This window comes from Chrysemys picta, chromosome 5 (genome assembly GCF_011386835.1).
Source record: "Chrysemys picta bellii isolate R12L10 chromosome 5, ASM1138683v2, whole genome shotgun sequence".
NCBI classification, from domain to species: domain Eukaryota; kingdom Metazoa; phylum Chordata; order Testudines; family Emydidae; genus Chrysemys; species Chrysemys picta.
The window spans coordinates 99,192,155-99,214,243 of NC_088795.1; the positions used below are offsets into that span (position 1 = coordinate 99,192,155).

Sequence of the window (22,089 nt, forward strand, 5' to 3'; positions counted from 1 at the left end):
GATTTAAAGTGTCATATAAATGACAAAGGTGCCTTTCTGGCTGCTAGCTAATTTCTTTTGAAACTGGATACCAAAACAAATAAAACAAAACAATGAAAGGACATCATAAAGTTCTAAGCGGAACAGTTAAAATAAAAAGTTAATCAGGTGTTTGTTCAATTGTTAACAGGGGGCTTACTGATGTTTTGGAGCCTTAATGGCCATTGTAAAGGTAAAAAAAAAAAGTTATTTTAAAGAGGACAAATGAAAGGTGAAGCAGCTTACTTCAATGTCTTCTACAGTGCTTTTACCTTTCAAGCTCTTTTGGTTTAAACTTCCACCAAGTATCAGGCTCTCGGAACATTACTTTGTATTTGTACTGCTGAGACTGAATAAAAATACAAATAGAATACAAAATACATCAGTAATGTCATATTTCCATGAAAGAGCACACAATGTACAAAACAGACACATATCAGGTTCCCATTTTACAAAACAAGTTAAACATTCCAAAAATACACTAACTATGTACCAGGCTCCATTTATGGTTACACAAATAGGGATTTTTCAAAGCAGTCTAGGTTGCTTAGATACAATATCTTCCTTTAAAATTAATGAAATGTATCTCACATCTCAACCACAGTCTCTACATGACAGAGCTAATTCAGTTTTGTCCAAGAAACATTCTGAAAAATCTCACTATTTTAAGAACCATTTCTTTCCCTTTTTTCAACTTTTTCTTATTTCAGTTAGCTGCAAACCTGGAGCTCTCTCTTTCTAGTATACTATGGTATTTTCTCAAGGCAAAAACAAATCTGCTTTAAATCTAGCCAAGAGAAATCACTTGGGAGGTGACTGTCCCCCATTCCTATCTTCAGGACCATTCCTATTGTCCTGATGATATACCAAAGCACTTTCCTGGAAACAGAACTTGAAGTATTTTCCTTGTACTTTCATGCAGTAGGCAACACTACCAAGAAGATAGCCATGAACTGACAGCACTCAAAAGTACCTTTTTAAAACCTTCCACAATTAACATTGTAGCTATGACCAGGTATAAAATTAGACCCCATTCATAAAAAGAATCTAAATATTGAACAAGTCCCACCTTTCACCTGTCCATCACACATGCTGAGGGCTGGACTTGATGACCTCTCGAGTTCCCTTCCATCTCTACATTTCTATGATTCTATGCAGCAAAGGTAGAATATTTTTTACTAACCACTTCAATCCTGTGTTCATCTAATTTGAGCAAAGAAGTGCTTTTATATCTACAAGGGCATTTATGTATAGAGAAATCCCAAGGAGACCTATTTTTTATTTTTTAAGTTAATTTACTATGCTGAAAAGTACCAACTCGACAGTACTACTTGGTTAAGTCCCCTATTTATCAACAAAACCAGTTATAATACATAAAATGGCAGCAGAAGGTTCTAACACTTTCCCACTGATGTGCCTAAACCCAGACTAGGATGAAAACCTCTAGGGATAAGAAAGTAGATCAATCCTTATCCCAATTCAACTCTCAGTCTCTTGGCTGAAGCTGGCAACAAAGTTGACAATTAGTTCTAATTTGAGGGTCTGGTTTGGTTTGTTCGCAATATTGACATGGATGACTTTTGAAACTAGGCTTCAATGACATATCACAAGTGGGAGTTCCAAACAAAGAGACCATTTCCACTCCTTGGTATTCTTTTTAACAAGCATAACTGAGCTTCCTTATAAGGATTTGAAAGTACCTTTTAAATATAAAGTATCTTACAAACATTGTGATGAATGGAACAATGGAAAATAAGGAAATTTTAATCAGAATATCTATCCTGGATTTGAGAAACCTCCCTAGAAAATGTTCAGTTGGAAAATTCCTGACCAGCTCTAGTACTGGATCCTGTAAAATGGTTCAGTAAGTTAAGTTACTTTAAAAACAAAATAAAATCTAAGTAGTAAAATGCATGTGACACGTTATTGACATGAACTGTGACCATATAGATCATTGTTGCAACCTAGGTCCTATAGTTGCACCAAATCTTGTACAAAGGAGGTCAAGTAAGGTGTCTATATAAAGGTTGTAATTTGCTGGTTATGATTATGCAGTCTGTATGTGTGTATCATTTTTGTATTTGAAGTTATGAATATTGGCTATGTACTTGTACCTCAATGTGTTTGATTCTAAGTAGCATCAGTGAAGCATTTGGTCATCTTCTTAAGAAAGGAGTATTCTGAGTAAGTGCCCAATCAAGAAACACTTAACTGACAATGGACTTTGGGAGACGCCAATCCACATCTGAGCTTTCCTGGGAACGTTCAAACTAACATATAAACAATGGCATCGGACATTCATGGACATATGCCTTGCCCAGGTGGCTACAAACTCCATCTTGTTGGTGTGATTTTGCACAGAACAAAGGGGTTTCCACCCACAAGAGAATACAAAAGGCCCTGGAAGCCTCTCCATTTGGTCTTCAGGTGGCTCAAGAGATGGCCTCTCCACCCCAAAGAGATGCTTGAAAGAAACTGTCTGAAAGAAACTGGAACAAAGGATTGTAACTACGGGGGTGTGAGTGATTGCTGGACCCAGGCCATAAGCCACAATGTTGGTCTGAAAAGGATTGGGCCCAGACTAGAAAGGAGTCTAGTCTGTGAAAGAAGCTCATTGGAACATATCTGCGGGTGAGATTTACCTGTATTCAGTTTCCTACTGTATTAGGCTTAGACTTGTGTGTTTTGTTTTATTTTGCTTGGTGATTTACTTTGTTCTGTCTGTTATAACTTGGAACCACTTAAATCCTACTTTTTATCCTTATACTTAATAAAAAATCACTTTTGCTTATTAATTAACCCAGAGTAAATAATTAATACCTGGGGGAGCAAACAGTTGTGCATATCTATCAGTGTTATAGAGGGCAGACAATTTATGAGTTTACCCTGTATAAGCTTTATACAGAGTAAAGCGGATTTATTCAGGGTTTAGGCTCCCAGAAAGACTGAATACTGGGTGCTGGAAAAGTCCCTACTAACTAAGAAGCTGACTGAAGTGTCTAACTCAGAAAGACACAGAAAGACAGGAGTGGGGAGAAGCCTCTTCTGGCAGGGGGGTTTGTTCTCAGTGGTATCCCAGCACATCTACTGACAGTGTTGAGGGAGTTTCTGTGACCCAACCCGCCACAGCGTGTTCCCCATGCATAGCACCCTTAAAAAAAAATAAAAAAAAAACAAAAAAAAAAAACAGACCACTTTTTGTTAAAAGCCTAAAAATGAATACTGGTTTAAATTATTGACCTAAGCATTCAGAATTGGGCTCCAAATATAGAAGGACCAGAAGAGTACTGTGAATTTCTGCCATTCCTAAGGCCTGCTCTACACTAGCAAATTAGGTCAGCATACTTACACAGCTCAGGAAAAATCCACAGCTCTAACCAGAGTAGTTAAGCCGATCCGCGTAAACAGCGCTAGATCAACAAAAGAATTCTTCCATGAATCTAGCTACGCCTCTCAGGAAGGTCGATTACTCACACCAATGGGAGTATCCCTCCCATCAGTATAGGTGGTGTCTACACTGATGCAGCTGCAGCATTTTAAGTGCAGATAAGCCCTAAGATACCATTGCTGCAAAGGGCCGAGATTCCTCAACTCGCACTGAAGTCAATGGAACAGATCCTCAGATGACATATGTTGTCAAAGCTCCACAATGGAGCTACGTCAACTTATACCAGCTGAGGATGTACTCCAATAGGCATTATTGGCACCAACGGCATCACAGAATTGGAAGCTAAATGACCAGAAGATGAAGAAAAGACAATATAATAAGAAAAATGTATCACTAACAAACATTACAGCAGCATTATTTTGACTAACTAAATATGAGTCATATACTCAATATAAATGGATTCATCTAGCCTGCCTTCAACTGAGCTAACAGTATTTCATAACTGCTTATAGAAGATATGAAAAGCTTTATAAGTGGGCTCACCTATATCCTAATAAAACTCTGTAATATTGCTACTTAAACACGTTAGTAGGATTTCCAGTTGCAGAGTATATTTATTTTCAAATATTTCAGCTAAATAAAATATAACACTACAGGACAATTTGATCTTCAAATCAGTATTTAAGACACACTTCTTACGTGAAATTTATCAACGGTAGTCCAGCAAATAAAAGAAAGTTAGGCCGCCATCTTTCATTTGCTGCTTGTGTCACTGATGTCAAATTTAGGATGAGGCAGGGCCTTTCTGTAGAGCACCACCAACCCCATTGTTGGTACTCAGCTAATATGAGCAGCAAAAAAAACCTAGCTAATAATGTTATTTGATTATGCATAAGGAAGAAAAGAATCCAGCTTATTCTTCAAAATGTGTATTTGCTCTGCAGTACAAAACACTTGAATTTGTCAGTAAAATAAGCAGATAAAACACTCAGACTTACACAAAGCAGAATATTTAATGATATGGTACCATTTTTACACATTTTTTTGATTGTGGGCTTGATCCAACTCTTGTTGAACTCAACCAGAAGCTGGACTGAGCCCCGTAACCACATTTTAAAATAGTCTCAGGTTAGTTACCAATCTCTTTTCACATTGCTCAAATCATCATACTAACCAAAGCAACGTAAGGCTTCATCTCCCATGCCTGTATGTTTGTGTTGTCTATTATTATAGGAGAGATTCTCTTTTCAAATGCTTCTTTGGCTGAAAGACAAACAAGTATAAAAGAGCAAGATATGGTTAATTTCTTGATAATAAAAATCTACATCTAATGTTAATTTTATTTTTTTAAAATACACCATGTTTAACCAGTTGCCAAAATAACTATTTTTGGAGTCTGATCTCTCTGCCACCCAAGCACATTTTTTATTTAAATTCACCACCCTCCAAACATAAAAACTACAATTACATTGTATTACACATTGAAATAAATATATGTATGATAATAAAGGAATGGAAATGCAGATGTATAATACACCAATATGACTAATCAGTAAATTATACTAAAAACTACATGATCACCTTCAAGTGGACTTCTTTGTTGCATACAAAATTCTTGGCTTTATAACAGTCTTAAGATAAGTCCACTCTGTAAACTGTATAAAATATGAAAAATTAAAAAAAAAGTGTAGTTTTTTTACACACAATAATAAAATGTTTATCAGTTGCTTTAAAAAAATAACAGAAGGCAGTATTAAAGTAGCCTGCACAACCAGAGTTGCTGTTAAGTGTGTACTTTTCCTATAAACCCATTTTTTGAATAGGTATAGAACATACCTGCAAAAATGTCGTCATATTTAAATTTTAGCACATAAAAGCTTGAAAATAATTGCTTAGTGAAGAGTTTCAGGAGGAGAAACAGAAAAAAAAATCTTTTGTTGGTGAAAATCGCCATTTACTGGTTTCCTCTATTTTTGGTTGTTTCCTAATTTTTGTCAATAATGTAGTGCTCTATAAGGAACATTAGTTCAAAGGCAGGGAAAAGATCTGGATAGGTGCCATATGCGTAACACATCCACTGTCATGGATAGCATCTGAGTGCAAATAATGATTATTGATCTTAATCTTCGAAGGAATCCTCCTGAGAGCTAGCACAGATTACCACTCGATAAGTAGAACCTAATGCAACATCTATACCCTGATATAATTCCAGGAGAAAATAATCCTTCAGTGCTGAATTGGACATTTGTTAGCAAACAGCACATTAGATAGGCCATTCGGGAGTCTAGGATCCCATTTTTGTCAATATTATTTAAAATTTATACCTCTAAAAGGGGATTAAAGCTCATCCTGTGGTGCAATTACAGGAAAGCCTGCTTTTATAATAGCTTTCAGCAATCCGCAAAGCAGTTGAGCTAATCCCCTATATAGTTCTTACCTTGTTTCCTGTTCCACTCATGTGCTTCTCCTAAGCAATTTGCATCATACTGATATTGTCCGTTTTTGTAAAAGTAATCATCAGTACTAAGAATGATTCCACTTGGGTTATCCTCAAGCAAAGTCCTGTGAAATATCACAAAGACAAAACAATACATTTTTCCAATTTTTGTCCCCTTTTATCAACAATATATGTGAACCAAATATTAACTCCTTTTGGGTTTACATAAGATATACAACAGATAATGGCTTAGTGATCTAAGCCTCAGGTTCTAAAAAGCAGTTTTCATTCCTAGCAAGGTTGCCTCAACCCTCCTTTCTTCCACTGCAGAAAAATTAAGTTTCATGGAGTCTACTGTGTACAGATTTTTTGAACAAGACCTTTCAAACTGAAGTCTTGTGTTCTCTTAATGGATATTAAAGATCCTGTAGCACTTTCTGTGAAAAAGGGAGACTGCTTTAGGTGCCTTCAAAATTTCTTCGTGCCATGTGCAGAGTGCTATACGTGGTTTATCCACTGGTGGACACCCTCCAAACCAGTAGTAGATGCATCTCAATGACAGGTTTACTGACTCCTGCACACACATCTTGATTCATTCCCAGGGACACAGGGAACAAATACATCTGAGGGAAGGTTCAGCCCCAAGAAGAGGGTAGGTGACAATACAACTGTCACCCTGTAATGGGGAGGTTATAGGCATTTGGTCCCTATGAAAGCAGCTGCTGGGAAACGTCCTAGCTATGTGGTTCCTCCAGTTCCTTCTGCTGAGAAGCAGAGGGGAAGTTTTGGAGGGAAGAATAGGGAAGAGTAAAAACATATCTAAAGAGTGGGGCAGACACTTCAAGAATTCATATTATAGAGTAAGAGAAAAGAAATTAAAGACTAACTTGACAGAAAAAATGCAAGGGGAAAAATATAATTTAAAAAAATACCTAATAATAATAGAAAAATAAATATCTGTATATAATGAAATGCTTCTGCATCAACAGTCCCATACAAAGTTTTATTTGCATAACTGGCAGTATGACATTTCTACAGAAGTCTGAAATTGATTACTATATGTATATTAAAAGTCTAACTATTAAAAAGCTTTCTAGGAGTTGCCCAGAAAATAAAGGGCTGGATTCTCAAGTTCACTATGCACTACTTATTTGGTTTAAAGTGAACGTAAACAGGCCAGAGATTTACAGAGAATTCTGCCAGGGGGAATGTCAGCAATTGTAAACCTGTCAGACCTGACATATTCCCAGCTAAACCCATCCCTGATGCCATGTGGAGGTGGGAGCATGTCAGAACTGGCCCAGGGACAGGAGGGGCATGGTGGAGCTGAGCTCTATTAAACCTGATCTTCATAGAATCATAGAATATCAAGGTTGGAAGGGACCTCAGGAGGTCATCTAGTCCAACCCCCTGCTCAAAGCAGGACCAATCCCCAGACAGATTTTTGCCCCAGATCCCTAAATGCCCCCCTCAAGGATTGAACTCACAAACCTGGGTTTAGCAGGCCAAACCACTGAACTATCCCTCCCCCTTCTACTGGCATAAGCTCCATTATGGAGCTCGCACCAGCGACAGACATTAGAGCAGGCCCCCAATTGCTCTAACCTCCACCAGCAACAGCTGGCCAAGGATCAGGGAGATGCAACTGGCTCAGCTCCCTGCAATTATCGATGTCCACTATGTCTGAGTGCAGCTTGAACAGGATGATGAATTAGGGCTTAAATTAGGCCATTTGCAAACATCAGAAAACTATTTTTTGTTGTTGCTTTCTCTTGTTAATAAATCCTACAATAATACTGTTAAGTCAGTAGTCCCCAAACTTTTTTGTCCGCACCACTGGTCGGGAGCAGGACCAGTGCTGCAGCTGTGGCCTCAGCTGGGAGCAGGGCAACAGTTGGGGTGCAGGGCCCCGGTTAGGGCTGCGAGCCAGGGGCTGCAACTGGGAGCAGAGCTGGCCTGGGTGGAGCTCCCTCCCCACCGCCTGTAAGGGCTGGCCTGGGCCCCACCAAGCTCCCACCGAACATTCCTCCGCAGACCTCAGTTTGGAGACCACTGTGTTAAGTGATTTCTCTTATAAACACATAATATAAACGTTCTACCTTGCCAAAAAAGATTTTCCTGATCCTGGAACCCCTCTGAGAAGAACAAGTACTTGACCTACAAGATGTGTCTTTTTTCTCATCACCGGACAAACAGGTGGTTGGTGTACTTGAGAGAGGTTCATTTTTTGGATTCCATCTTGATTTCCCCATACCTTCGGAGAAGCGTTGCTATCCCAGACATGTGAAACCACTGGAGGAGGAAAAGGCATTCCTTTGCCATGCGTCCTGTAGTCTGAAACAGGCCTCCATTGTCCCGGACTGATAGCTACTGGAATTACAAAGCTGTGACTTCCACTTGATGGATAAAACACAGGAGCCATTGGATTCCAAGGAGGCTGTGGAGATTGCTGTGGTGGTGGAGAAAAATGTAAATTCCATCCCTGCTGAACATCTGCAAGTTGTGGCGATTTGAAACTGGATCCTTCAAGAGAGTCAAACGCTTCAGGGAGAGAAATGCTTTTTTGGCCACTACACACAGCCGTTACACCTTCCTGTTGTTCAAGGCATTTTGAGCTAGAATTTCCACTAGCTGTTGTACCAGCTTCTACAGGTCCCTGGAAGAAATTCAAAGTTCCATGGTCTGAAACAATATTCTGTGATTGATCAAGATTTCTACAAGCCACTTCCGAGTTTGTTGGTTTAATGACTTCTGAAGCATTGTCAGTATCAATTTCTGGCAGACTAGAGGTTACTGATACTTGTGCAAAAACGTCCATGTCAGCTGATGAACGATCCTTTGTTTGAATGCTAGATTTACTTACAGCTGGCTGAGAAGATTTGTGACCCTCTGGGATTAACATAGAGGCGAAGTTTTCTAAATTCTCATTCTCTGTCTCTGCTTGCTGCAGAGAAAGCAGGACATTAAACCCTAAACTGGATTTTTCACTCTCAGGAAATTCATTAATGCCATTAGAATTACTCTGGTCCAATGTCATAGGCTGCTTTCCTGTGATATTGTCATTTGTGGAATCATACAATTTGTCTCTCAGATTGTATTTCTCAAAAGCAGTTTGTATCAAGGAATCTAGCTCTTCAGTCAGCTGAATATCAGGTGATGGGATCTTTTCTGATTCTTCTTTAAAGTTCACAATATCTTCTTTTGCACAGCTTTCGCCCACTATTTCATTTGCAACAGAGCTTTGCTGGTTAACAAGAGATAGAGATGATGCTATTGAATCAAAACCTGAGACTTTTGAAGATGCTACTCCCTTAGCAGCTGTGGAAAGTTCTAGCAGACAATCCATAGCATTTTCAACTGTTAAATAAGATAAAGAAAATAAATCAAAGAAAATGATCATGGTAAGGAATAGAGCCTAATTTTAATCCAATTTAAATAACTTTTTACAATCTATAAATCAAGAAATATTATTTATATCAAACCCTGAATTTCAGAGATAGTAAACAGAAAATTTACCAATTAATTTGCTAATATACTTTCCTCCTACCTTTACAACAAATGTTGCTCACTGGGGACAAGACCCAACTGAATCTGCACACACTTCAATACAACAGCATAATATGCAAAAGTAAATAAACTGTGAAGCTAAATTTAACTCTGGGTACAAAGAAAAAGATTACACAGACTGATTAAATGGAATACTTGTTTATAGTCTATACAACACAGGAGAAATAGGATTAAATAAATTGAAATAGTCACTAAAAGGAGAATTGTAGAGGTATAAATTAAAAAAAGATAGGCACAGAAATCTTTTTTTATTATAATCAGGGCTAGTTAAAAGAGCTAATGACAAAAAAAATTGGGGGCGAGGGGGTGCGGGAGTCTTAAGATGACTCAAATAAGCTGGAACTTTTCTGTTTATTCGAGAGAGCTACGTAGAAAGAAATTGCACACTAAAAAATTAAAAAGGATTTTTCCTAAAGTCCAGCTCTTTCAGCACAGCTGGGTAGATCTTCCCTTTAATTTCGAGAATCTGGCTAGCCTTTCCTCCTTGTTTATTACACCAACTACCAATCCATTAAAAAGTGATATTGATAAGTTTCCCTTTTTGAATCTGTTCACAGGAGGAAGATAACAAAATAATAGCCAAAAACCACCCCTTCATGCCAAAGACGACAGAATGAATCTACTGAGAAGAGAAACAGACTTTTTCTCTCCCCTTCCATCTTATTTGCTCCCTCAGAGTACTTGGCCAGGCCTATCTGAAAACACATCCAGCCAAAATGTGTATAGAGAAACACAACAAGGTATATAATGAAGGACAGGAAAAACACTGGAGGTGTTTAAAAAAAAAACACACATGCACACGTACTCACACAAGCACAAACAGAGTAGAGTTAAAGACAAGCAAAGGGAAATCTTTAATACTTCAATAATTGGTCTAAAATCCAGTTTTTTTGCTAACATATTGTTTATGAAGCATGCTTCCTTCAGTAAGTCACACAAGTGGCCTGCGTGGGTGGGTGTTATTGGTTTTTATTTTTAAAGGATTATCTTTGTGGATAGATTCTTTTGAATAAAACATGCAACTGTTACACTTTACATATCTACCAAAATTATTGCAAATGACAATTCCCTTAGTGGGTATATTAATAATCCAATGTATTCTCAGTCAACCTCAAGATAAATCTATTAGTTTACCACACTTTAAAAAAAAAAATTTTAAAGAACATTTTTAATTGGTAAAGATATCAACTTCAATTTAGAAAGGGCTAAGAATCATATAGCTAAATGGCATGAAAAGTCTGTTAAATTATAAACTTTGTAAATGCCTGCATTAACATTTAAAATAGTATTTAGGTTAGGTAACAATACAGTAACTCCTCGCTTAACGTTGTAGTTATGTTCCTGAAAAATGCGACTAAGCAAAACGATGTTAACCGAATCCAATTTCCCCATAAGAATGAATGTAAATGGGGCGGGTTAGGTTCCAGGGATTTTTTTTTCACCAGACAAAGACTATATTATATGTATACACAGTATAAGTTTTAAACAAACAATTTAATACTGTACACAGCAATGATGATTGTGAAGCTTGGTTGAGGTGGTGGAGTCAGAGGGTGGGATATTTCCCAGGGAATGCCTTACTGTTAAATAATGAACTAGAACTCGGCTGACCCTCAAGGGTTAACACATTGTTATTAATGTAGCCTCATACTCTACAAGGCAGCACGAATGAAGGGAGTATGGCAGACAGAGAGAGACACGCACACCCTGTGTGTGAGAGAGAGATGCACACTGTCCCTTTAAGTACGCAGAACCACTCTAAGTAGATTGCCTTTTTAAGTAGGCCAGGAAGTTGAGACAGCAGCTGCTGTCAGCACACTCCCTCTGTCCTGAGCCCTGTCCTGCTCTATGGAGATGAGATAAGCGAGGTGCAGAAGCAGGGGGAGGGGGACACCCTGACATTAGCCCTCCACTTCCCCTCCCCCGTACCGAAAGCTGGAGGCTCCTGGGAACAGCTCCAAGGCAGAGGGCAGGAGTAGCACATGGCAGTGGTGGGAGGGACAGCTGAACTGCCAGCAATTGATAGCCTGCTGGACGACTGCCACACAGGGAACTTAGGGGAGCAGGGAGCTGATGCGGGGGCTGCCGGTCCACCCTGGTTCCAAGCCCTCACCAGCTAGCTCCAACGGGCTGCTCTTTCTGCAAGCAGTGGACAAAGCAGGCAGGTACCAAACAACGTTATAAGGGAGCACTGCACAACTTTAAATGAGCATTTCCTCTAATTGATCAGCAATGTAACAACGAAACAACGTTAACCAGGACGACTAAGTGAGGAGTTACTGTAGTAAGTAATGTAGCACTATTTAGGGATAACTAGCTTTCAAATATTTCAGACATTTCATTCTTTCCCTTTCTTGGCAATATGCCTGGTAAAATCCCACTTTGTGTGTAATTCATTATATATAGCCAATATACTTCTTTATTTGACATCCCCACCCCAAAATAACTCCTCCTGGACTTGCACTCTGCATCTCCCCCATTACCTATGTGTCAAGTGCCAGTGAACTTGTATTTAGAATAATAATGGAAATAGATAAGTGAGCACACAAAAATAGAAGAGATCTACCAGAAAGAGTGAAGGAGGCTAAGGAATTTGAGATAGTGGAAACCCCAAAGGAATATGAGGAAAGGAAAACAGTCCAAGGAAGCCTGCTGAAGATTCCAGTGCAAAACACAGATAAAATGCATCCTGCATGAACTGAGCCCCAGGGAAGTGACCAGTGATGCTGGCACAAAATGGGAGTTTAAAAACAAAACCCAAAACACAGAGCTACAGGTACAATATACTCAGGTTAGTAAAATCACAAGAGATTGATATGTAGCATACACCCATACAGAATGTGGGACAGTCTTGTGTAGTGGTTAAAGCTCAGAAATGTCAGTCAGGAAAGCAGGGTTCTCTTCTCAATCATGGTCTTGCTGTATGGCTTACGGCAAGCCACCTAACTTCATTAAGTAAAACATATTTCTACTTACCATCATCACAAAAACGTTATGAATCTGAGAATCCTACATGGGAAGTGGGGGACCCGATGTCCCAATTTTATAGGGACAATCCCAATATTCCAGGCATTGTCTTATATAGGCACCTATTACCCCCAAACCCTGTCCTAATTTTTCACACTTGCTATCTGGTCACCCTAATGAGAAGTGCTATAAAATTCCTAAGTATTATGACTCATTGTAACGGGGTATTTGCTACTCGCTGGAGTCTCCTTGTAGCTCATCTGGGGAATTAGCTCACCACCGTCCATGCCCCATCCGGCAGTTGCTCAGCCTATTGCCACAGTCACTCGTTCTGTGGCCCCTCTCTCTCTGGTCAGGAGCTGCAGTTCATCTCCTTCATTGTTTAGCCCTCTGGCCAAGTCACAATTGTCCTTCCCTTCCAGGGTCTCACCAGTCTATCTCCACACAGTCTCAGGGGAAGTCTTCATAGCCATTGCACCAACTACACCACTCCCGCAGTGGCTTGTAGGGGAATCCAGGCCCGCCCTCTGCACTGGGTTCCATCCAAGGGCCCTTGAACCAGCAGTTCAGGTCTGTTCTCTCATCCCTTACTGCTCCTTCCCTGGACTGTTTCCCACACTCCTAGTACAGGCTCTTACTCTGCTCCCTTGTATCAGGGAGCATGACTGTAGGCTTCCTCACTGAAATCTGTTGCCAGCTTCCTGGCTTTACAGAAGCCCCACCTGCTTCTGTCCAGGTGAGCTTCATCCCCAGTTAAGCCTCATTGCATCCTAGCTCCTTTTTGGGTGCAGCCAATGGTTAATTGGCCTCTCTTGCCTATATTAACCCCTCCAGGGCTAATGTGTGATGAACACCCCCATCACACTCATGTATTCATTAAAAGTTAAATTCTGACCTCTAAAAACACTGAAGTCCATTGGAGCTGCATTGCCTATCTGAGAGCAGAATTTGCCTATGAAATCCAACTGTTAACATAACAAATGTTTTATTTACCTTTAAAATCACATTCAGACAGCACCATATAAACCACACTAGGATCCAGATCAGAAAACATTTCTGACATGTTGTTTAAGAGCTCTTCCTTATTGACACTGTAAATTGCTCGTGACACTGACACATCTCCTGGAGGTGGTACCAGTCCTTCACCAGAAGCAGCCATTCTCTCCGAATCCACGATTTTCCTGGAGGGACTCACACCCAGATTTTTCCTTTTCTTTGGCATTCTGTTATTCAGAACAAGTTTCTTTTCTGTTTTATTTTGCCCACGTGATGTTGATTTTGTCAAGTTCAGAGAAAACAAAGCAAGATACCTTTCATCTCTCCGATGGCCACATTACCAATAGCAGACCTAGAAAGAAGAGAATGGAGAAATGCTTAAAAATAAGCAACTGAATTTCCACTGCATTAACTCTTAGCTATTTAAAGGTTTGAAAAGCTTTTTATTTTATGTTTTTGAGGAGGGGTTGCTTTTCTTTTTTTTCGAGGGATGGGAAGGAAGAGCTTCTATTTTTATTTTTAAAAATTTTTACACTAGATATTCAGGTCGTATCTAGACAGAAGAACTAGTGAAAAGGTATTACAAGATCCAAGAAAGTGAAAGTAAAGCAAGTGAAAGGGGAAGGACTATTTAATCAGTTTTAAACCCTTTTTTGTTAACACGTTTAATTTCCATGACCAATCATCATTTTGGGGAAATGTACCCTTTGTTAAAGATGTAGCACCCTCACTCCCTCTATTAAGGTGTTAGAGATCACAGTAAACATCCCCAAGATCTTCCAGAGGTCTTCCAGCAAAAGACTAAACTTAACATTCCTGATATTTCTAAAGATAAAAACAAGCAGAAAGAAGTCTTGTTAAAAGCCTTTCAGGTGCTTATACATCATGAAGTGAAAATGTGCAGAAGCCCTTGAAAGTCAAAGAATTTTTTTTTTAAGGTAGCAAAATGAACTAACACTTTGTGTCACACTAATTACACCAAGCCAATATGGAAAGCAATTAGTTATCTATATCTATAGCCAATATATGTATATGGTGAGGCTGCTTTTTCTTTATAATGCAGAACTTCAAAGTTTTGTTGTTGTGCGTTCAAACTGATAGCAGCAGCAAACACTATAAACTCAGTTTAACAACTTTCCAAAGAACTATGTACAGGTAGTTACTAAATTTTCTATTTGATATGGTTTAGTTAACCTGATAATTAGATTAATTTTATATTAACCCGCTTTATTCTAATCTGACTTGTTTACACTTTTGCTTATTTATTTAGTTTAGTTAATAAAATTGGAAACCTGTGTGGTTTACATATTTTTCCCTAGATGTCAAGGTTATGGACCTGAGAAACCCTGAGGTAGATGGAAAAGGCAACTCTGTGAAGGATCTAACAGTGGCCCACAGAAGTATCCTCCTATAGCTCGTGTCCAAACCAGAACACACACAGCTTTTGAAAGAAAGTTCACTTATGTATTAAGCATGTCTTCCAATACGCATAATATTTTTTTAATAAATGGGAGCTATATTTTCAAATGATTTCACATCTCGCATGTTGGCTATAACATTGAATCAGAATGCAGTATCACCAATGAAAAATAAACATTTGAAAGTAAACTACAGTAACTCCTCGCTTAACATTCTAGTTATGTTCCTGAAAAATGCGACTTTAAGCAAAACGATGTTAAGCGACTCTAATTTCCCCATAAGAATTAATGTAAGTAGGGGGGTTAGGTTCCAGGGAAATTTTTTTTGCCAGACAAAAGACTATATTTTATATACATACATTATGTATATATATATATATATACACACATACACACACACATATACACAGTACAAGTTTTAAACAATTTAATACTGTACACAGCAATGATGATTGTGACGCTTGGTTGAGGTGGTGAAGTCAGGGGGCGGCAGAAGGTGGGATATTTCCCAGGGAATGCCTTACTGCTAAATGATGAACTAGCACTCGGCTGAGCCCTCAAGGGTTAACACATTGTTGTTAATGTAGCCTCACACTCTACAAGGCAGCACGAATGGAGGGAGGGAAGACAGCATGACCCCACTCTAAGTACACTGCCTTTTTAAGTAGATCAGCAAGTTGAGACAGCAGCTGCTGCAAGCAAGCTCCTTCTGTCCTGAGCCCTGTCGTGTCCCCCCTGCTCTGTGGAGAAGTGTAGGGGAGGGGACACTCTGACATTAGCAGCCCTCTTCTCTCCTCTCCCCTGCACAGCAAGCAGGAGGCTCCCGGGAGCAACTCCAAGGCAGAGGGCAGGAGCAGCATAAGGTAGTGGGGGGACGGGCAGCTGAACTGCCCGGCAATTGATAGCCTGCTGGGCGGCTGCTGCACAGAGAACTTAGGGGAACAGGGAGCTGATGGGGGGCTGCCGGTCCACCCTGGTTCATTTTGGGGGAGGGAGGACAGAGTAATTGTCGGGTATACGTTTCCGACTTATGCAAAATTCGAGTTACGCAAGGCATTCTGGAACGGAACGCTTCCGTAAGTCGGGAAGCAAATGTACTGTACTTCTACTTAAGAAAGAAAGCTTTGAAATGAGCTAAGCTGATGATATCAATCATATACATACAACCCACAAACCCCCCACCATTAGAGGAAATATTTTAAAAATAAATCCAGATTACTCATTAATGATACTCAGAAGTCTATGCAGAGCATACAACTGCCTAGCATCAAATTCTCACAGGTTCTTCACAAATACTTTAAAAGTGGCATCTCTAATGTCTAATTGTTGTGAGTTTAGCTGTGCCTGATAAGCAAAACCCTGCCTTGGTGGTGGGGTGCAGCCAGGGCTGTCCCTAGACATTGTGGTGCCCTACACAGTCCCCCCACGGGGGCGGGGGTGTTGGCCCCAGGCCTCCACAGGGGGGATGGGAGGGGCCTGCACCCAAGGTTTGTGGGGGGCAGGAGCAGGCTTGAGGGGTAAGGGGGAAACTGCCCCCCAGCACGAGCCGGCGGCGCGGAGCAGGTTGAGGCCGGGTAGCTCTACTTCCTGCCACCCGGTGATTGCATGGCGGGCCCAACCCCACCCTCACGGGGCGGCGGGAAGTGGAGTGACCCAGTCCCAGCCCACTCTGCTCTGCTCCCTGGCCGGCAGTGCAGCTGGGAGCTGGCAGAGCAGAGCGGGTTGGGGCCGGGACACTCCACTTCCCGCCGCCCCGTGAGTGCACGGTAGGGTGACCAGACGTCCAGATAAAATTTCCTGGTGCCCTACGCAGCTGCATAGTTTGCGTATGAGTAAGGACGGCCCTGGGTGCAGCACCACCTGTGGAGCTCCAGGAGGGATTGTGCCCGTAACTCCCTGGCATCCAGGGAGAGTGCATTCTGTACATCCATCCTTAGGATGGTGGAGTGTGCTTCCCTCTGTATATGGCCAGCTCTGCTGACCAGATGTGGAGGAGAAGTACTGCCATGGCAGAAGCTCCTCTCTGCCCCTTTTGGTATGATTTCAACCTCTGCGCAGAAAGCAGTCCCTGTACACAGGAGAGCTCAGACACTAACTGTATCTGGAGAGAAGGTGATTTCTCTTTTTCACTCCACCAAGTGCCCTGGCAAGATCCAGTCACCAACAGGTCCTATATATAAGAAGAAGTGCTCTGAAAGCATTTTATTTATGTTGAATACACTGGTAATTCAAAAAAGTGAAGTCAGCCTGGCAAATATTATTGTGTGTATCAATCGCCAAAACAAGAGGTAACTGAAAAAAATCAGACTTGCGCACAAAGGTTGGCATGTCATTGAAAATGGAGTATTTAAAGAAGGAATAACAAATTTAAGCCCTGCTACCACAGAGCCAGGAACAGAGTTAATGAAACAATGCATAAATTCAGCTTAAATGCAGTTCCATCTTTAGAAAAGTGTGCACTCTTAGCGTGGTGCATTGTGCTTAGAACATGGTTTCTAGTAGCACAAATTGAGCATATTATCTGCTGCATTTTTATGCCACCCTCTGCTTATACTAACCCAATTTATTACTCTGAAACACACCTCTGCTTTTTCTTGCAGTTCATATTTTGTTATATCTAGGAGCTCTTTCACATTCTAAGAATAACCCAAAAAGCTGCAAGTTGCAAAGAGTGGTAGGGTTGGCATCTCTAGTCCGCTAAGAGTGCTGTGTGCTGCTTGAACAGCCAGGAATAGCTACTGGAGAATTTCCTTTCTGTAGGGGATTCTATGCCAGCGGAAACAGTTCCATCACCTCCTGTGCCAGCAGCTCCTCCTCCACCAGTGTAAGAGAAAGGAGGGGTGTTCTGGTGGAGAGACATGATAGATCACAGTTCCCCTATGACTCATCTTCAACTGGTGTAAGGTCTGTGACTTTATATCAGCCCTGCTGTTCTAACTTGCTTTGGAGTGGGCAGCAGCGGAAGATCACAGAGCTGCAACTGGCTCCCTGCAGCTGCCTCTCTTTACTCTCATCCAGGCTAAGGATAACTGCTTAGGTATTGTGATTTGAAAAGCCATCTTATTTTTCAGAAAATGCCCATTTCTTAATGAGCTGATTTGATAAATAGAAGAGTTATTAAGAAAGCAATTTCCAGAAAAATGGACTCTTCACACCCACTCACTTGTGTACTTGAATCATCTTGTGGGTGAATATTTAATTCACCCACAAGCTGAATGTGTGCCCTTGAAGCAGTTATCAGGGAAGAGGTCTGTGTGAAAACAGTGAAGTTGAGACTGTGCCAGAGGAGCACAGTTCTTTATCAATGCTGAAATGAAACAGCTGCTTTCTCTAACTGGATATGTGTACCACAGAGGTACCTAGAATTAAACCATGAGCTACAGAGTATATTACAGCCTCTTGCTAACGAGTTAGAAATCCATTTCTAGCCTTCACTACATCTACATCAGCATGCTCTTACTGCCCCATCTTACTCTACCTCAGGGGTCAGCAACCTTTCAGAAGTGGGGTGCCAAGTCTTCATTGATTCACTCTCATGTAAGGTTTTGCGAGCCAGTAATACATTTTAACGTTTTTAGAAGGTCTCTTTCTATAAGTCTATAATATAGAACTAAACTATTGTTGTATGTAAAGTAAATAAGGTTTTTAACATTTTTCAGAAGCTTCATTTAAAATTAAATTAAAATGCAGAGCCCCCTGGACTGGTGACCAGGACCTGGGCAGTGTGAGCACCACTGAAAATCAACTTGCGTGCCGCCTTTGGCACACGTGCCATAGGTTGCCTACCCCTACTCTAAGTGAAACAACTCCCATCCAGAGCTCAGTACAGGGCCTTAAATACAGATTGATTCATGTTATGTTACCTGGAACCTACAATTGAGGCTGTCCCACAGGTCTGTATATTGAAGTGCAATTGGAAATTATGTTCTTTGTCCACTACATGACACTGGCAGACCAGGTTCCACCTCATGCCAAAGCCCCCATGCCTCAACTGAATACTGATAATTACACAAACAACGAGGAGTCTGGTGGCACCTTAAAAACTAACAGATTTATTTGGGCATAAGCTTTCATGGGTAAAAACCTCACTTCTTCAGATGCATAATTATCTTCAGATAATTACACAGCTGAGCAGTTTGGCTCACCTCTATGTTAGTATTGTTAAAATAGTTATTAGAATGATAAGAACGTGGTTACTGTTAGACTTTACTGAATGCTTGCGAGTTGCTGCATGCATTAATCTCACTTATAATATTTGTATCCCTTATTGTAATGTAGTATTTGAGTGCTTGCATTGTAAGCCTCAGCAACTGTGTAAATCACCAGACAGGAGAGATACTTTAACTCATGTGAAATGCTGATCACCAACAGAAGGTGTTCCTGCCTTACAAGGAAGGCTCATCAACACCTGATGGACTAGAGTGGAACATTAAAGAGGACAAAAGACTTATTGTTTACTCACCCTCCTCCATGAAGATAGGTCTTGTAAGTGAATTCCTCCCATCAGCTGAGTTTTCAGCTCAAAGCAGAAGAGGGGAAGAGAATAAATACAGTAACTCCTCATTTAACATTGTAGTTATGTTCCTGAAAAATGCGACTTTAAGCGAAACTATGTTAAGCAAATCCAATTTCCCCATAAGAATGAATGTAAATGAGGTTAGGTTCCAGGGAAATTTTTTTCACCAGACAAAAGACTAATATATATACACACACAATATAAGTTTTAAACAAACAATTTAATACTGGTACATAGTGATGATGATTGTGAAGCTTGGTTGAGTTGGAGGGGTCAAAGTGTGGAATATTTCCCAGGGAATGCCTTACTGCTAAATGATGAACTAGCAATTGGCTGAGCCCTCAAGGGTCAACTCTCACACTCTACAAGGCAGCAGGAATGGAGGGAGGGGAGACAGCATCACAGACAGAGACACACACCGTGTGTGTGTGTGTGTGTGTGTGTGTGTGTGTGTGTGTGTGTGTGTGTGTGTGTGTGTGTGATGTGCATTTCCCATTTAAGTAAGCTGAACCTACTCTTGAACAACATTTTATTAAGATGATGTTAAAAAAAAGTGAACAGAGTTTGAGCATAGAAGTTTCTGGTTATCAGGGAATAACATACAGATTATCAAGGATGTAAAGTTTGGTTTAAGATCAAGTGGCATAAGGAATACATAATCTGCAATATCCCCGATTGGGGGTAAAAGGTTGATGGGTCAAAGTAAGGCATTGAGATATGAGGGAATGAAGTTCATAGAGTGGCTATGTTCGGGTGTGGAGTATAAGGAGTGGATATGATGATGAGGATGGATTGACCCTCATTTGGTGAGATTTAATGTTCAGGGAGTTTATGGTTCCAGTTCATATGATTCAACGGAGAAGGTCACTTGGTCCCTTTCTTGTAGTGGGAGAACGATGTCACTCTGGCTCACGCCTCCTGGTACTGTCGGTGGCCAGTGATGTGCTCAATGTAGATGTCCCTGGACCATCGGATTGCATCTGAGACCATGAGGTGCCTCATGAGCCATGCGTAGCGTCGACCGATCCTGCAGGTCTGCAGCACACGCTCGTTGCAGGGGTCCCAGGCGCCCAGGGCTCCGACAATCAGAGGGTCCATCTGCACCTCGTAGCCCTTCGCTCTCAGGGTGTCAGCCGGGGGGGCGTACTTTTCCAGCTTACGAGCTCGGGCGTCGCGAAATGCCGGGGTCCTGTTCTCAAAGGAGACCGTGACGTCGACGAGGATGATCTTTTTCTGGGCCTCGTCGGTGACAACCACGTCAGGTCGTAGCTGGCTGTCAGTACCAGGGATGGTGCAGTTCACAGAGATCTCCCCCAGGCATGGCGCGATGGCTTTCCCCAGGCGGTTCTGGATGGCGTTGTGGCGCAGGTGCCAGGCTCTGGAGTGGGGTTTGCAGCTGCACAAGACGTGAGGCAGGGTCTCGAAGTAGCCGCACTTCCCGCAACGCTTGTCTTGGTTCCTGTGGCGGACAGCTCCGTTGAGCGGGACGCAGTTGAGCCAGGCACGGTGGATGAACCGCCAGTTGGCGAAACGGGTGAAGCCGCCCCCGGCGAGGAAGTGGTTGCTTGCGTCCCACTTGCTGGTCAACTCAAAGGCTTTACCCTGGTCCGGTTTATGCTTCAGGGTTTCCACGTACAGCGAGTGGATGGCAGCCTTCAGAGTCCTCTCCAGCAAGCCCCTGGCGCTCAGGGTGACGATGGTATTGTCGTCGGACCTGATGTGCAGCACCTGGACTCCCAGCTCCTGGCACTCCTCACACCACTCCCAGCGGCAGCCGATGCGCTTCCTCAGGCGACGCGCGGCATTGCGAGTGCTGGACCACAGTGAAGCGATGTCACGCCCGTCCCATCCAAATTCCCCTTCCAGGGAGCCGCTCAAGAAGGTGGCGATGTCTTGGATGGAGGAGGCTCTGCCGATCTGCTTCTCTGTCACGTCATGCAGGGCGTTCGCTGCGATGTTCCTTACTGTGGTGTAGGGACATGTCAGCAGGCGGAAGGCGTGGGTGATCACCGCGACGTCGCACTGGTCACCCATGCGGGGGACGTTGGTGCCGCCGTACCTGTGGGCGATGTAGACCACCTCATTGCTGGCTCTCTGGGGAATGAACAGCCACTTCTTCACCAGGTTCCGGATGATCTTGTCTGCCTTGTTGAGGGGCACCTTCGCCACGGCGGATCCCCTTAGGGTGAACGAGATGCGTGGGATCAGGAAGGTGTTCAGGGCGTTTATCTTCTGCCACGGTGCCAGCAGGGAGGCATCAATCTTGGCGGTGTCCTGCAAGATCTCCTGGATAGTGTCCTCGGGTGTCTATCAGACACGGAAACCTGTTGGCGTGGCCAGGTGCTGGTATGCCTGCCTCTCTGCCAGGGGGATGACGGGCTCCCCCTGGATCTGGAACCCCATTGCCTGCACCGAGTTCCTTTTGCTGCCGTCAATGTGCAGAGTTGCGCACTTCTTCGCATTGAAGCGGAGCCCCATCCAGTCAGTAGCTTGGCTGGTGGCATCTAGCATACCTTGGAGGCTCTCTCGGTCATCCGCGGTCAGGACCAGATCATCCGCGTAGGCCAGAATGCTGATTTTCTTGCCATGCAGGTTGAAGCCGGTCGGGCCACTGGAGATGGCTCGGGTGAGCGGTTCCATGGCCAGGTTGAAGATGATGGGGCTAAGGGGGCATCCTTGTTTCATGCCGCGGCGGATGGGGATGGCGTCCGTCTCTCTGTCCATGGCGTGGATGGTGGTGGTGCAGTCCTTGTAGAGGTCCCGGAGGATCTGGATGAACGTT

General features: G+C 42.1%; 1 protein-coding gene across 8 annotated transcripts in view; it reads right to left on the reverse strand.

The window, feature by feature from the left end:
* N4BP2 (NEDD4 binding protein 2) overlaps window positions 1–22,089 on the reverse strand; it is a 76,183-nt gene that overhangs the window by 30,669 nt on the left and 23,425 nt on the right. For all 8 annotated transcript variants that reach the window (XR_010601899.1, XR_010601898.1, XR_002889073.3 and 5 more), the window contains 5 exons: window positions 13,371–13,725; window positions 7,943–9,200; window positions 5,844–5,968; window positions 4,581–4,669; window positions 291–367 (listed from right to left, as the gene is read on the reverse strand). Coding sequence is in view for 4 of the 8 variants with exons in the window: in XM_024106713.3 (XP_023962481.2) it covers window positions 291–367; window positions 4,581–4,669; window positions 5,844–5,968; window positions 7,943–9,200; window positions 13,371–13,599 (1,778 nt within the window). In the remaining 4 variants the exon portion in view is untranslated. The remainder of the gene's footprint in view (window positions 1–290; window positions 368–4,580; window positions 4,670–5,843; window positions 5,969–7,942; window positions 9,201–13,370; window positions 13,726–22,089) is intronic.